Source organism: Mya arenaria, chromosome 12, assembly GCF_026914265.1.
Source record: "Mya arenaria isolate MELC-2E11 chromosome 12, ASM2691426v1".
Classification (NCBI taxonomy): domain Eukaryota; kingdom Metazoa; phylum Mollusca; class Bivalvia; order Myida; family Myidae; genus Mya; species Mya arenaria.
Genome location: NC_069133.1, coordinates 10,467,362 through 10,482,986, shown reverse-complemented (window position 1 = coordinate 10,482,986; position 15,625 = coordinate 10,467,362). Strand labels below are relative to the sequence as shown.

The window sequence follows — 15,625 nt, the reverse complement described above, 5'->3', positions numbered from 1 at the left end:
CTCAGATTCAACCGTACTATGTACCAGTCAATTGTAACCACGCCCCCCCCCCTCCCCACAGGTCCGGGGCTATACCGGGGATAGCCGGGGAAATGGGCCGTGGTTTTACCTTTTAGGTAGCCCCGCATTGCCGGGTGAATGCGGTGCTTTTGTCTTCGCGCCAAAGATAGAGGGAAATGGGCCGTACCCTGGGGTGCGGTGGCTTTTGGCGGGAATTTTACCCGGGCTTGGCTGGGGGGGGGGGCGTGGTTACAATTGACCGGTGCATAAGTATTACATATATTATATATCAATTAGGTACATCGTATAGTATAAAAATAACTTCCGAGCCTGAGAGACATGACCTCTATGTTTATTACAACAAAGGTTTGTTGCTCTTGTTGTGTCGAAAATATGCCTGTTTTAAAAGTGAGGTGATTCTCTAATACATTTGGCATTGATTTATCATTGGGGTATTGTACTTGCTATATTGATCTTGAGCGCCCTCTCGTTGTTGAGTAATATTGTCATGGCTACTCATTCTATCTGCAAGAGAATCAGCTGTGACAACTGTGCTGCAGACGTAAAAAAAAGTCTGGACAATTCTCGAATTTAGTGATTCTGCTAATCACAAAAATGGATTGTAAACACTAGCGGATTAAGAGGGGGGGTGCGCACTCTCAATTTTATTGAGGGAGTAACCACACACCCCCATGCAAATAGTCTACGCCATATACTTTTGAGGTAGGGGCGCATGTCAAAAGGTCGCCCCCTCTAACGTCAATTCCTGGAGCCGCCCCTGGTAAAGCGTATGTTTTTGGACAGTATCAAGAGCGATAACTTTCAAAGACGATGCGAAAAACAATTTGTACCACACAAAGTGACCTCCCTTGGCAAGATATAGTTCTACCTCTAATGCACATTTTTATGTATTTTTAACTTTTTATCATCTTAAGATTTGAGTTTCTAACAAAAAACTTATCGTCTTGTCTACAGACAGCAAATTGACTAATTCATTTATCCAATAAAACATCAATCCATATCTGCAAAAATGAGAGCTTTTAACGCATGCCATTGTTTTGATACAAGCTTTTTAAAGCTGCCCTCTTTGACAAATTTGACATTAAGTTTTTGTCTCAGAATCTGCTGATTTTGGTATCAATGCCTTTAAAAATTGTTTGAAAGAAAAACTGTCGTTTAAAAATATCAGTTTTCTTAAAGCGTTGGTATTAAACGCTTTTAGTTTTTAGCCATAAAACATCAATTTTCATGAATATGAAAAAACTGCGATCTGATCTAAACTAAATAGTTGTCAGATTGGTTAATCTGTGAGAGTGCAGCTCTAATCAAGAATCCGGCCAATAACGCTACACGAGAAGACCGTATATCAGGTGTTTGCCATCTAAACAAAGTCTTGTCTTTGCATAGATAAAGAATTTAATTTCTGATTTAATTTCCTATATAACACCAACACTAAACCCACACATTCTCGTTATGAATATCATCTGAATGCTAAGCCTTATGCGTTGAGTGAGACAGTCCTCGTATAAGTCGTAACTTACATAAAATGTAGCAAACATTTGTCAATAATTTCACGCCTACACCAAATGTTGATAAAGCTACATCAAATATCGTGAGAATAGGTTGTTTTTAAAAGTCACACAAATTACTCTATTTGCCTCATTGTTTTGCATGTGTCAGTTGTTAGTCGTAAATGTTGCATGAATATGCTCTGAATTCAATGGTAGTTAAAAATATTAAGACAGTTTGCACCGACCCAGCAGAAGACTACAACATACAGTAGATGAGCTCCCCACCGACCCACAAGACGATCACAACAACGATCCAGTAACCGACCACACCAACTATCAGGAGACGACAATACCAACGACTAGGTAGGCGACCACACCAATACCCTGTAGACGACCACACCAATAAGTAGTAGACGACCTCTTCAATAACCTTTGGACGGTCACTTCAATAACAAGTAGACGACCACACCAATACCATACCAATAATTATAAGATGACCACATCAATACCCATTAGGCGACCACATAAATATCCAGTAGCTGAGCACCCCACCGACCCACAAGACGATCGTAACAACGATCCAGTAACCAACCACATCAACGACTCAGTTGGCGACCATATCAACGTCCTAGTAAACGACCACACAAATGCTTGTCTTAAATCGTGGCAAATTCGAAAGTTCTAAACAAGCTCTATATGAACTACATTGGTTACCTATCAAGGCCAGAATTAATTTCAAATTGTTATGTTTCATTTCCCAGTGTTCTGTTAATGATGCACCTGCCTACCTAACGGAACTTAAAACACATCCAAAAGAGATCAGGGTTAAGTTTTCAGATTCAACAGAGTTACAGTTTGAGATACCTTCTACCAAAAGAAAATCCTTTAATGACAGAAGTTTTAATACAGTTGGCCCTAAGCTCTGGAACAAACTGCCTTTAATGATAAGACTGTCTGCTTCTTGAGGCACTTTTAAGAAAAGCCTTTTTAAAGATTTTTATGCGCTGTTTTAGATATAGTGCTCCAGTAACAGTTAATACACTATATAAGAGACTTAATTAAATAAAACAGTTTCAGTTTCAGTCGACGGCCACACCAATAACTAGTCAACAACCACACTAATAACCAGTCGACGACCACACCAGTAACCAATAGACGACCACACCAATAACCAGTCGACGACCACACCGGTAACCAATAGACGACCACATCAATAACCAATGGACGTCCACACCAATAACCAGTAGTCGACCGCACAACATGACCCAATGAATGATCAAACCATTTAACCCAGTAGAAGATCACACAACTCGACCTAGTAGACGATCACACAACACATAACCAAATATCAAGTTCACCAACTAGATTACCAAAAAATATATCAAAGAACCAGTATGGTAATATATTGGGTCCGTGGTGTTATAGTCTACTTGGTCGCTGATGTGAAAATCTACTGGGTCGTTGGTTTGATAGTCGACTAGTTTGTTGGTGTGATAGTCTAATGGGTCGTTGATGCGGACGTCTACTGGGTCGTTGGTATGATTGTTTACATGGTCGTTTGTAAGAGTATCTTCTGGGTCCTTGGAAAAGTAGTCTATTGGTTAGTTGGTATACTATTCTACTGGGTTATTTGTGAGATTGTATGATAGTATATTGGGTCTTTGATGCGAAAATATACTGCGTCGTTGAATTGATAGTCTACTGGGTCGTTAATGTGATAGTCTGGTGTGTAGTTAATGTCATTGTCTACTGGGGCGTTAATGTGATACTAAGTAGTCTGTTGTGTTGTTCATGTGATTGTCTACTGGGTCGATGATGTGATAGTCTGGTGTGTAGTTAATGTGATAGTCTACTGGGTCGTTAATGTGATAGTCTGGTGTGTAGTCAATGTCATTGTCTACTGGGGCGTTAATGTGATACTAAGTAGTCTGTTGTGTAGTTCATGTGATTGTCTACTTGGTCGATGATGTGAAAGTCTGGTGTGTAGTTAATGTGATAGTCTGCTGGGTCGTTGTTGTGATAGTCTTGTGTGTAGTTAAAGTGATGGTCTACTGGGCCGTTGGTGTGATAGTCTGGTGTGTAGTTAATGTGATAGTCTACTGGGTCGTTGATGTAATAGTTTCGTGTGTATTAAATGTGATAGTCTACTGGGTCATAATTGTGATAGTCTGGTATGTGGTTAATGTGATAGTCTACTGGGTCATTGTTGTGATAGTCTTGTGTGTAGTTAATGTGATAGTCTACTGGGGCGTTGATGTGATAGTCTGGTGTGTAGTTAATGTGATAGTCTACTGGGCCGTTGGTATGATAGTCTGGTGTGTAGTTACTGTGATAGTCTACTGGGTAATTGGTGTGATAGCCTTGTGTGTAGTTAATATGATAGTCTACTGGGGCGTTGATATGATAGTCTGGTGTGTAGTTAATGTGATAGTCTACTGACTGGGCCGTTGGTGTGATAGTCTGGAGTGTAGTTAAGGTGAAAGTCTACTGGGTTGTTGGTGTGATATTCTGGTGTGTAGTTAATGTGATAGTCTACTGGGCCGTTGTTGTGATAGTCTGGCGTGTACTTAATATGATAGTCTACTGGGCCGTTGGTGTGATAGTCTGGTGTGTAGTTAATGTGATAGTCTACTGAGCCGTTGGTGTGATAGTCTTGTGTGTAGTTAATGTGATAGTCTTCTGGACCGTTGGTGTGATAGTCTGGCGTGTAGTTAATGTGATAGTCTACTGGGTCGTTTTTGTGATAGTCTGATGTGTAGTTAATGTGATAGTCTACTGAGTTGTTGGTGTGATAGTCTGGTGTGTAGTTAATGTGATAGTCCACTGGGCCGTTTGTGTTTAGTTAATGTGATAGTCTACTGGGCCGTTGGTGTGATAGTCTGGTGTGTAGTTAATGTGATAGTCTACTGGGCCGTTGGCGTGATAGACTAATGAGTTGTTCGTGTCTACTGGTCATGTTGTGTGGTCGATGGGTCGTGTTGTGTGGTCGTCTACTGGGTCATGTTGTGTGGTCGTCTACTGGGTCATGTTGTGTGGTCGTCTACTGGGTCATGTTGTGTGGTCTTCTACAGGGTGTTGTTGTGTGATCGTCTACTGGGTTATGTTGTGTGGTCGTCTACTGGGTCATGTTGTGTGGTCGTGTACTGGGTCATTTTGTGTGGTCGTCTACCGGGTCATGTTGTGTGGTCGTCGACTGGGTCATGGTTCGTGGTCGTCTACTTGGTCATGTTGTGTGGTCGTCGACTGGGTCATGGTTCGTGGTCGTCGACTAGGTCATGTTGTGTGGTCGTCTACTGGATCATGTTGTGTGGTCGTCGACTGGGTCGTGGTTCGTGGTTGTCGACTGGGTTATGCTGTGTGGTCGACTACCGGGTTATGCTGTGTGGTCGTCGACCGGGTCATGTTGTGTGGTCGTCTACCGGGTTATGGTGTGTGGTCGTCTACTGGGTCGTGTTCTGTGGTCGTCTATTGGGTCGTAATGTGTGGTCGTCTACTTGGTTATGTTGTGTGGTCGTCGACTTGGTCATGTTGTGTGATCGTCTACTGTGTCATGTTGTGTGGTCGTCGACTGTGTCATGTTATGTGGTCGTCTACTCGGTCATTTTATGTGATCGTATACTTGGTCAGGTCATGTTGTTAGATCGTCTACCGGGTCATGTTGTGTGATCGTCTACTGGGTCATGTTGTGTGATCGTTTACTGGGTCGTGTTGTGTGATCGTCTACCGGGTCATGTTGTATGGTAGTCTATCGGGTCATGTTGAGTGGTCGTCAACTGGGTCATGTTGTGTTGTCGTCTACTTGGTCGTGTTGTGTGGTCGTCTACCGGGTCGTGTTGTCGTCTACTGGGTCGTGTTGTGTGGTCGTCTTTTGGGTCGTGTTGTGTGTTCGTCTAATTGGTCATGGTGTTTGGTCGTCTACTGGGTCATGTTATGTGGTCGTCTACTGGGTCGTGTTGTGTGGTCGTCTACTGGGCCATGTTGTGTGGTCGTCAACTGGATCGTGTTGTGTGGTCGTCTACTGGTTCGTGTTGTGTGGTCGTCTACTGGGTCGTGTTGTGTGTTCGTCTAATTGGTCATGCTGTGTGGTCGTCTACTGGGTCGTGTTGTGTGGTCGTCTACTGGGCGTGTTGTGTGGTCGTCAACTGGGTCATGTTGTGTGGTCGTCTACTGGGTCATGTTGTGTGGTCGTCTACTGGGTCGTGCTGTGTGGTCGTCTACTGGGTCATGTTGTGTGGTCGTCAACTGGGTCGTGTTGTGTGGTCGTCTACTGGGTCGTGTTGTGTGTTCGTCCACTGGGTCATGTTGTGTGGTCGTCTACTGGGTCGTGTTGTGTGGTCGTCTACTGGGTCGTGTTGTGTGGTCGTCTACTGGGTCGTGTTGTGTGTTCGTCTAATTGGTCATGTTTTGTGGTCGTCTACTAGGTCGTGTTGTGTGGTCGTCTACTGGGTCGTGTTGTGTGGTTGTCTACTGGGTCGTGTTGTGTGGTCGTCTACTGGGTCGTGTTGTGTGGTCGTCTACTGGGTCGTGTTGTGTGGTCGTCTACTGGGTCATGTTGTGTGGTCGTCTACTGGGTCATGTTGTGTGGTCGTCTACTGGGTCATGTTGTGTGGTCGCCTAATGTGTCGTTTCTGTTTAAACCAACCAACATTAAGACCAGTATCTAAGCTTGTTTCAACTTAAAGAGCCTAACATTAATAGTATCATTACAATTTTATTATTTTCATAAAACATACGTTAAACCATTGCACTTTTTTAATTAACAGGTCTGACTAAAACGTATTTACTTTGTTTTTAACAAATTTCTTGGTAGTGAAGGCTTGTAAAAGTATGATGGACGTCTTTCCTGATATGGCCCTCTGTCCGGAGCCATTAATGTTGATGTACATGAATTGTACATAGGGTTCTAAATGTGTTTGTTAAACTGGCCCAAATCTAAATGAAACTGACCAATGATATGGCCAGTTGCTGATCCAGCAGCTAGTTTACTTGCTTTGCTGCAAGTCGCCTGGCATATAGGATAGGAATCGGGATGTGCATCAATCATTGTGTCTCATTAAAGTCCAGCAGGCTGGCCCCTTAATTGAGAGGAATGACAGCATGATAAACACTTTCCTCTCTGTACGATGGTGCATCAATTCTGTGTGGACTGGTTATCTTTTCTTCCGTACTAAAAACGTATTATATGATAATTTTCATTTATCAACAACAACAAGTGGTTAAACATTATCAAAGACATCCTGGGGGGCGGGGGGGGGGGGGGGCGGCAAAAATTACCATCAACGTGACATACATTTGTGTTCAAAGGTTTCATATTAAAAACAATAGAGATTTTGTTGTTGATGAGTCGAATCCGAGTGCACATGTTTCTTTTAAATGAACATTATTGAGGGTTGTCTTAATCGAGGTTCTCCGAGCTTTAACAATTTCACAATCCGAGATGTTTTCATTGTGGCGCAACATTTCAACAATTACCCAGTAAGCAGTTTGACAACCAACATAAAAGCTGCACGTTTTTTTACAATTTTTCTTTTATTTTTTGTGTCTTGAATTGAACAAATTTTGCGTAAACGTCTGGAAACCAGTGATATAAGGCTGTTGACAAAAGTGCAGATCGCAGTTTTCACATTAACGTTCGAGGATTGATGTTTTATGGCTAAAAGCGTTACTAAATTTCCGGCAGTTTTCCAAATAATTAAGGTCTGCTGTATTGTGAGTTATCTTATATGACAGAATTGAAGTCATTGATGCCAAAATCAGCTGATTCTGAGACACACAAATAAATAAAAAATGTCAAAACTTTCAATCCGTCGGTTTGCAGCTTTAACATTTTTACTAGGTCCTCATCAATGTCCTAATCATAAAACTTCTTAATGAATAGATTTAACTTCGTGATAATGTCCTTAATATCTTAAATCCCCGTCAGTTTTCATTAGATATTTTAAAACGAACTAATAATTGAGACCATTGAACAAACAGAAAATTGTCCCCTTGGTTTTGACATACAGTGGACATATATATATATATATATATCCACAGTTTATTACACAATATACTTGTGTCCAACCCATTTGCTTTTTGTATACTCTATATTATTGTTGTAAATACCGATTATGTTGAAAGAAAAAAGGCAATAAAATATGTTTAAATCAATTACAGAATATACGAAACACTTATATACTTATTTCCTCGACTGGGAACTAACCTCCACCTAATCCATTCTTTTTCCAAGAAATTAGAACTGCTAAACGAGGGCTTGGCACAAGACGGTCGGAACTTCCTATAATAAAAGGAGTTGCATCCGTATTGCGCTAGACTCTTGAAATAATAAACAATACATTAACAACTAGAGCAATCACAGAATGTGATTAATAGCGCCTCACTCCCAAGTGTTGGAATGCCAAATAATTTTAAAATCTGCGCTTTTATGGCAAAAATATGGACCGGACACAAACTATAATCAGTAATGCCCCCATTTCACCAAGGATTGTTTTTTTCCAATCGGCCAGATCTGTACCAGATTATCCCCGATGATTTATTTTTTTGATCGGCCAGATTGTCGTCCTGAATCGCCTCCAATCGTCCCCCATTTTTTAAGCCGATTGAATCCCGACCAATGAACCACGGCGAGGGACGATTCACGGACGTTCCTCGAGCGATCGACACGTTTCATGGGCGCAAGTATGCGAAAGTACGCGCAAGTACCCGCAGGTACAAGACAATGGCCCGGTAGAGACCCGCATCTCGTGCGCAAGTGAGCGATGTTCGCGCGTTGTTCGGCCGAGAGGGACCGAAAATAGGCGATCCCGGCTCGAGAGAGGACGCTTTCGGCCGATGTCCGCCGTTCTTCGCGCGAGAGTGGCCGATTGTAGGCTTATGTTGACGCAGGTAGCCGCAGAAACCAGAAAGTAAACGTTCTTCGGACGATTTAAACGATCTTTGGCCGACTAAATTTGCCCAGATCGGCGAGAGATCGGTGTTTTGGTGGCCCGACTATATATATCGAGCCAGATCGAAGCCTTTCACCATTTTCTGACAAGCCAGTGAAGGTCATGGACCAACAAGCAGTGCTGGGGCTTGTTGTAGCTTTACAACTTCGTACTGCTGTAGCACAGCAAAATGTTACAAGACTAGAAAGTATGCTGAGGAGGAGGAACAGGGTCAAGAGAAGATATGCTAAAAAGAAGTAAGTTGTTGTGAATTGTTAAAGGGTTTTCACCTGTGTTTTGTTTCAGTACCTGTTCTGAGAAAAGTTTGCAGTTTATTATTTTATTATAAAGCTTTTATAGTTCTCTGGCATTGGTATTAATCTGTACATTTATTATTATTTATAATTACTTTGAGTAAATATATGCTGTTCTATTAAGTAACAATTAATTATTTGTGACATTTAAAAGGATTTCTATATGTTCTGGTGATGGTCGGGTGCTTACACTCCGACGACACTACGCACGACCCTCGGAAGAGAGCGGCAGAGGCTAAACGAAAGCTCCAGAGGGCGGGCGAGACAAGTGGACCTTCAGTGGACTCTCGGACGTTCAAGGCGACCACGAGCCGACTGTCTTTGATCGGCTTCTGGTTTTCAACTTGTTTAAAAACAGTAGCCGATCACTTTTAAGGTAGCCGACCCTCGGGGGACTAATGCGATCGCGCCAGATCTTATCCCGAAGGTATAGGTTAGTGCACGTTAGTGCACGCAGGTTCCCGACTTATTTTGCAAAAATAGGGCCGATCGACTAAAAAAGAGATCCGGTACTCTCGGGACTAAAACAATCCTTGGTGAAATGGCCCTATAAGGCGTACAAAGGAACACATACTAAGTTCAGAAGGTTGCTGTGACCGCCATATTGAAAAAAGACGGGACAAGGGTCTTGTGCGCGACACATCCTCGTGCTTTGTTGATCACTGCCAAACGATTTTAAAATCCGACCATGAATGAAAAAGATAAGGACCGGACAATTCAGAAGGTTGCTGTGACCTTGCCCTCGGAGGTAAGGACACAGGTTTTAAGCGACAAATCCTCATGCTAAGGTGGTCACTTCTGCCAAATAACTTTTTAATTCGAACATGTATGTGATATGGACCGGACAAAAAACGTAACGGACCGACGGACGCATACTTAGTTCAGAAGTTCGCTGTGACCTTGAGCGTAGTTTGCACGTTGGTTGCTTCTGCCATATTATTTTAAAATCCGACCATGAATGGAAAATATATGAGCCGGACACGAACTATTATCAGTTAGACTTAAACTTGAAAACAAAAGTTCAGAAGGTTGCTGTGACCTTCACATTGGATGCAAGGACCAAGTGTCTTGTGCGCGACACATACTCATGCTATGGTTGTCACTTCTGCAAAGTAATTTAAAGTCCGACCATGAACGAAGAAGGTATGGACCTGGTACGAACTATTATCAGTAAGGCTTATATAGCAAAACATAATAAGATTAGGACATCGAAGGTAGGGACACAGGTCTTGTGCAAGACTCACCCTCATGCTATGGTGTTCACTTCAGCCAAATTATTTTTAAAATCCGTTCATGAAGACCGGAAGGTAGGAACACAGGTTTTGAGCGGGTCACATCCAGGTGCTATGGCGGTCACTTCTGCCAAATGTTTTTTTTATTATACCATGAATGAGGACGATATGGACCGGACGTCAATAAGACGGACCGACGGACGTTATGATGACCGTGATTCCTATAAACATGTAGCCCCACATCACTGTGATGCAGGGGTATACTATTTTATTCAACAATTTCCTCCCATGATCCTTTGTTAAAGGGAGGCTCATATATTGCATGTTGGCGTTGCTATCTTCATTAGAGTTGTTAAGTGACTCATTGTATTGATCTTTAAATAAACATCAACAGGCAGACCTCTATTTGAAGTGTTTGTAAATTCAATCTGAAAACCGCTTCATTTTCTATGGGTTAGACTTTTTGACATTTATGCATTTTCTGCTGCATTTCACGTGTTATATATATAATGGATATATTCTACAAACTTTAGATGGCCATTTACCATTTTTACAAGTAATTTATTTACTTGACACACAAAATGTATTAGACTGGGAAGTACTTTTACTTTTTAACTGTGTTCATTCACCAAGTCCTGATGGGACGCACTGCGCACTGCGAGGTCAAGCAGTTAAATGATAATGCAGACAATCATTGTAGGCGCAGGCGGACCTTTATACGCTCCATAACAACAGTAATGACATGTGTACATTGCCTGACCGTATCAGTATATTAGAATCCATCAAAACTTTACAAGCCGAAAAACATCTTCAAGGAAAAATACTGGAGTGATTTTAACTTTTATTCTTTTTTTCAAGCATTTAATTCCAATTGTCAAATAAACAATGTGAAACTAAATAGAAATAATGTAAGTTATTTAAAACACCATGTTTAGACAATGGTCGATAATAATCATAATAATAATTATAACAGTGAATATTACGATGGAATATTAGCATATTACAAAATGTGGGGAGGACGTAAGCACAATGTCTAACAAAGTCATCAACTAAATGTACTAGCCGTCCTAATAGAGAAAAATAAATGCAGGTAAGTTATCTCCCTTCAACTAAACATTGGTTGAACATTGTCAATATAAACAGTGACCTTAATATTGCCTGATATCAATATTAAAATATAATTTCACTGAATATTCAGTTAAACTTATGAAGGATCTTAGCATGGCTGTCTTTAGAATCAATTTAATTAATGTGAAAAAAAACGGTTAACTAACATTTACCATTTAAAAAATAAACAAAGTTTTTAAGTTTTGTCAATTTTCACTGCAATACTTTTCAAAACTCGTAAGATATAAAATTTAACAGACTGACTTGCAAATAAGATAACCGTATAGTTACAATAATAATATGTCCCGTTCACATGTATTATTGTTCAACGATGTAAATTGTATTCCATTCTTAAACTTTACATATAACTTGTATACAGATTGAGGGTGTCTGTGAAACTCAAGTAACTCCTTGAATTAATAGTAGGACTTACAACAGCCTTACATGCAAACCTTGAGCTGATGTAAGTCTTAGTCCATTCATGAAGTTTTAAGTTGTATCAATACCAACCACTTTATTAAACACCAAACTGAACTCAGAAAAAAACAGACATAAAAAGGCAGTGTGTGTATAAACTAGACGCCTTGTCTTATTAATTATCAAGTATTTACTACACATTGAAGAATGTACTGCATGTCACATCATGAAAACAATATAACACAGCAGAAAATGTCTTACAGTACAATATATATAATACATATATTCACTTGTAATGGGCTGTACAACATGTGTATATAGACATCGACATGGGGGATAAATATAACATCTACAATGATGTCAATAATGACCCAGAAAAAACAAACAAGCTTTTTTTTTTCCTTTTTCCCCTACAGATTCAAAAAAATTGCTACAAAATTTAACAAAAACAGGTCCCGTATTAAAAATGCTTAGTAAGTATTCAACATTCTAATTAATATATAAAAAAATGTTAAGCACTAATATTCCATGTTCTACTACATCTATCTTTGCAAGCACATAATCATGATTTTTTTTTTAAGATGTAAAGTAAACAGGTTAAAAAAAACAAAACAAAAACGCCCAATTCTACTTTATTTTCACGATAAACTCGTTTCTAAATTATAAACTAAATAAAAAAAAGGTCAAACAGCAACAAAAATAATTTGAAAGCATTGTCCCCCTTTAACCACAGCTAATGTCCTGAATTCTGATTATCATGCAGGTTTTTGTTTAATCTGGGGAATTTAGCATACGAGTATTCCTCAAATGGGTAGAGCTGTTTGAGTTTTCTTTTTCTGCCACTAGATCTTATACCATCCGTATTTTCCTGCACAGCTGGTGGCGTGCACAGTGATTTCTGACTTTGAACAGAGGTTGGCACAACAGTTCTTGTCAATAATTTTGGAGCATTTTTTCTCATGACTTTTTCCTTTCTCAAAGATACCGGTGTTTTTATAATTCTTGGGCCCGTTGGCTTTTTCTGCACTGGTTCTTTAACAATTTCTTGCGGATGTTTCATTACAGACTTCGTGTCATCCCCAATATTGTACATCAAAGTGTCCTGTATAATTCCCGGTGATGGCAGCTGGTTGTTGTCGAACAGTTCTTTTTTACGTTGAAATGTTTCCCACAGTTTCTGCTCTTTTTCATTCAGTTCATATTCCCCTGTATCTATCGTTCTTGGAGAGTTAATTTGTATCAAGCCGGAGTTATCGTGCAGGTGTTGTAGGAAGTTGTCCACAGACAGGAGCCTGCGGCAGGTGTAACACCTCACACACATTGACTTCTTGTTGTGGTAGTGGTCAACGAACACCTCACCAAGCTGGGATCTAGTTCGGGGCTCGGCTTGGGGGCTCGCATCTCGGTGAACGACCCGCAGGGGAACCTCCTCCGAACCAATCTGAACACTGTCCTTCCGTTTAGAAATGGACATGGGGGTATGTGGGGTAGCGAGTTCTATTTCATTCGCACACAACCTGTTTTCTACTGTTGACTGAGGCTTACTTTCTGTTATTGAGTCACTTAATTGTTTCAAACCGATAGATTCAACATCCATATGTACATATTCGGGTTGACTAGCACTTGGTTTTTCAGCATCTGTATTTTCCATATGTTCAATATTCTCTGACCTGTCACTGCTTTCCAATATCTCATCTGGTAGTGTTGGCGAGACTTTTAAATCCACCTCAGACATTTCAACACTAGCTGACCTTGAACTCAATAGATTGTCCACAAACGTAGCCGGGGAGGCTTCCTCCACACTTTCTTCAGACTCGATGGCAGTTTGAACTTCTACAGTGTGACTTCCTTCCTTTGCTTTATCAACCAGCTTTTTACTTAGCCCCAATGGTGTGAGAGACTGATATTTGCCAACTTTGACACCTTGCAAACCATACGCCTTACTTTTTCCATTGTCCTGAACAGCATTTGGGGTCGAGGTAGCAACAGGGCGAGATTTGTTACTGTTTGGTCGGATTTTCACTTTTAAACCTTTTATGAAAGTCTTGCTGGGAAATGTCTTAACCTTCAAGGGCTTGGGTTTGTTCAGTTGTATAGGTGGGCCCAGCTTGCGTTGTTTTATGGGAGGTTTCCTGATCGGTGTGACATGGCAGTCGCTGTCAGTCTCGTAGCTGGAACTGTACTCAGACGCCACGCTATCCGTCTCCTCGCTACTGTCCGACTCAATGGTGTAGCGTACCACCTTCATTTTTCGCTCCACCGGCTGCTTCCGCTTCTTCCCTTCTCCCATGTCAGGGGTGTTCTTTATCTTTTTGGACTTCTCTGCTGGAAAAAGAAAAATGAAGGTTATTTTCCAAATTTCAACTAATTTATTCCATTACAAAAAAATCCTTATAACAATATGGTTTTAGCCAGTTTATTAATATGGCAGGGTGCTGCAGAAATGGACAGGGTGCTAGCATATAAAGGCCACACTGTATAGGAATGTGAAGAACTTGAAAAGAAAATAATAGGCATGGTGTTTCTTTTAAGTATTTTTAGATATCATCTAAATTTTTGTCATTCAAAACAAAAGAAGTATTTGACAGTCTGAAGCCTTTATATTAGGGATGCAAACGAATGGCAAAACTGATATTCGAATATTCGGTAATTCTTTCGATCGAATATTTGAATACCAAAATGAACCTTTTAGAATTGCAGTAAACTATTATTAACTGTAGTAACTAAGTCGGAGCCCTGTTACCCTTCTTTGTCGTATCGTTTACACACGACGGACACTTGTTGTTCCACAAATTAGCCTCTGAATTTCCCCATTTTCAGAATATATCCCAAGAAAAAAGATACATCTTTTTAAAAAAGTCGAATTATTTCAATTCCTGTGTGTGCATATTTGTAAACAATGCAAAATAGGATCCGGGAATTACGTATTTCCCCGGTCACGTTAAATGACGATATGCGCCAGCATGTGACTTGCAGCCTCGATCTGGTATTATGTTTACGAAAAATATTTAAAGAAAACGACACCATGGCCAAACGTCGTTTTTAACTTATATATTGTACAACAATACAGGAAATATATCCTTAAACGTTAAACCATACAGTTACGTTTCAAGGCAAGAGCGTTTAATCGAAACATGGAAAACTGTTCAAAGCACAAAACTAGCACATGTCCTTCATATCATCAAGGCGATTTGAGCAATATCGCCAAGCTTGATAAGCAGTGAAAACAACGGACTGGTATAAAGGCCAATCTCTTAACCGATTAATTGGCATGGTCATTTAAATGTAGCAAAAATAATTGGAATGTGTTTAATGTCACTTGTCATAGCCAGTAAATGCAAAATTACGGGGACTGTTTATCGGGGGCTGTTTATAGTTCCCGACGATATATCCGATATGACGCGTATATAGTGTCATCTTGTTCACACCTCTGGCATTAAGGGCCAATCGTTGTAAAAACAAGACAGACGAAGAACACATTTGTAGGCAAAAAGTGTATTAATTTACTAATTCAACAAAAGCATCGAATATTCGAATACCGATTTTGACATTCGAATACCAAATGTTCGATCGAATATTCGAATATTCGTTTGCATCCCTACTTTATATCTTTGAAGGCAGAATAGTGACCATGATGGTCTCCTTCAGATCTGAAGGTTGCTACTATTAAAGAACAGGGAGCAGTACCCTTCTAGAATGCTTTAGGTTAAACCTAAAAGATAAACCCCAAGAAATAAAATAGAAAGCACTAGTTAAACTATAAAAAAGAATACATAGGATCGTTGAAATATCTTCTCAATAAATATTTTGAAAAGACATGAAGAAAATGACATGAAAATGAGTTGTCATTATTAAATGCTGAAGTTCTGAGAATTTTTTTTTTTTTGAATCTCTGCTAGCCTGCCAGGGGACACAAAAGAAACATAAAAGAAATTTTATTTCAGTAAAAAAGGGAAGTGCCTAGACTTGGAGTAATCCTATATCACAGCCGTAATCAGATTTTTTCTTCCCCAAATGCCTGAATAGTTTGCATATTTCCATTAAGTGAACTTGTTCTCATGAAGGGCAGGCGTCAGAATACATTTTGGAGCTATAATTTAGTAGTTAGGTTATTTGAC

General features: G+C 40.2%; 1 protein-coding gene across 3 annotated transcripts in view; it reads right to left on the bottom strand.

Moving 5' to 3' along the window:
- Positions 1-10,811: 10,811 nt before the first annotated feature.
- Positions 10,812-15,625, bottom strand: part of LOC128211069 (uncharacterized) — a 30,589-nt gene continuing 25,775 nt past the window's right edge. For 2 of the 3 annotated variants that reach the window (XM_052915469.1, XM_052915470.1), the window contains one exon: positions 10,812-13,832. In XM_052915469.1, the coding sequence (XP_052771429.1) occupies positions 12,241-13,832 (1,592 nt within the window). In that variant the 3' untranslated portion in view covers positions 10,812-12,240. The remainder of the gene's footprint in view (positions 13,833-15,625) is intronic. The other variant, XM_052915471.1, reaches the window with a different exon arrangement.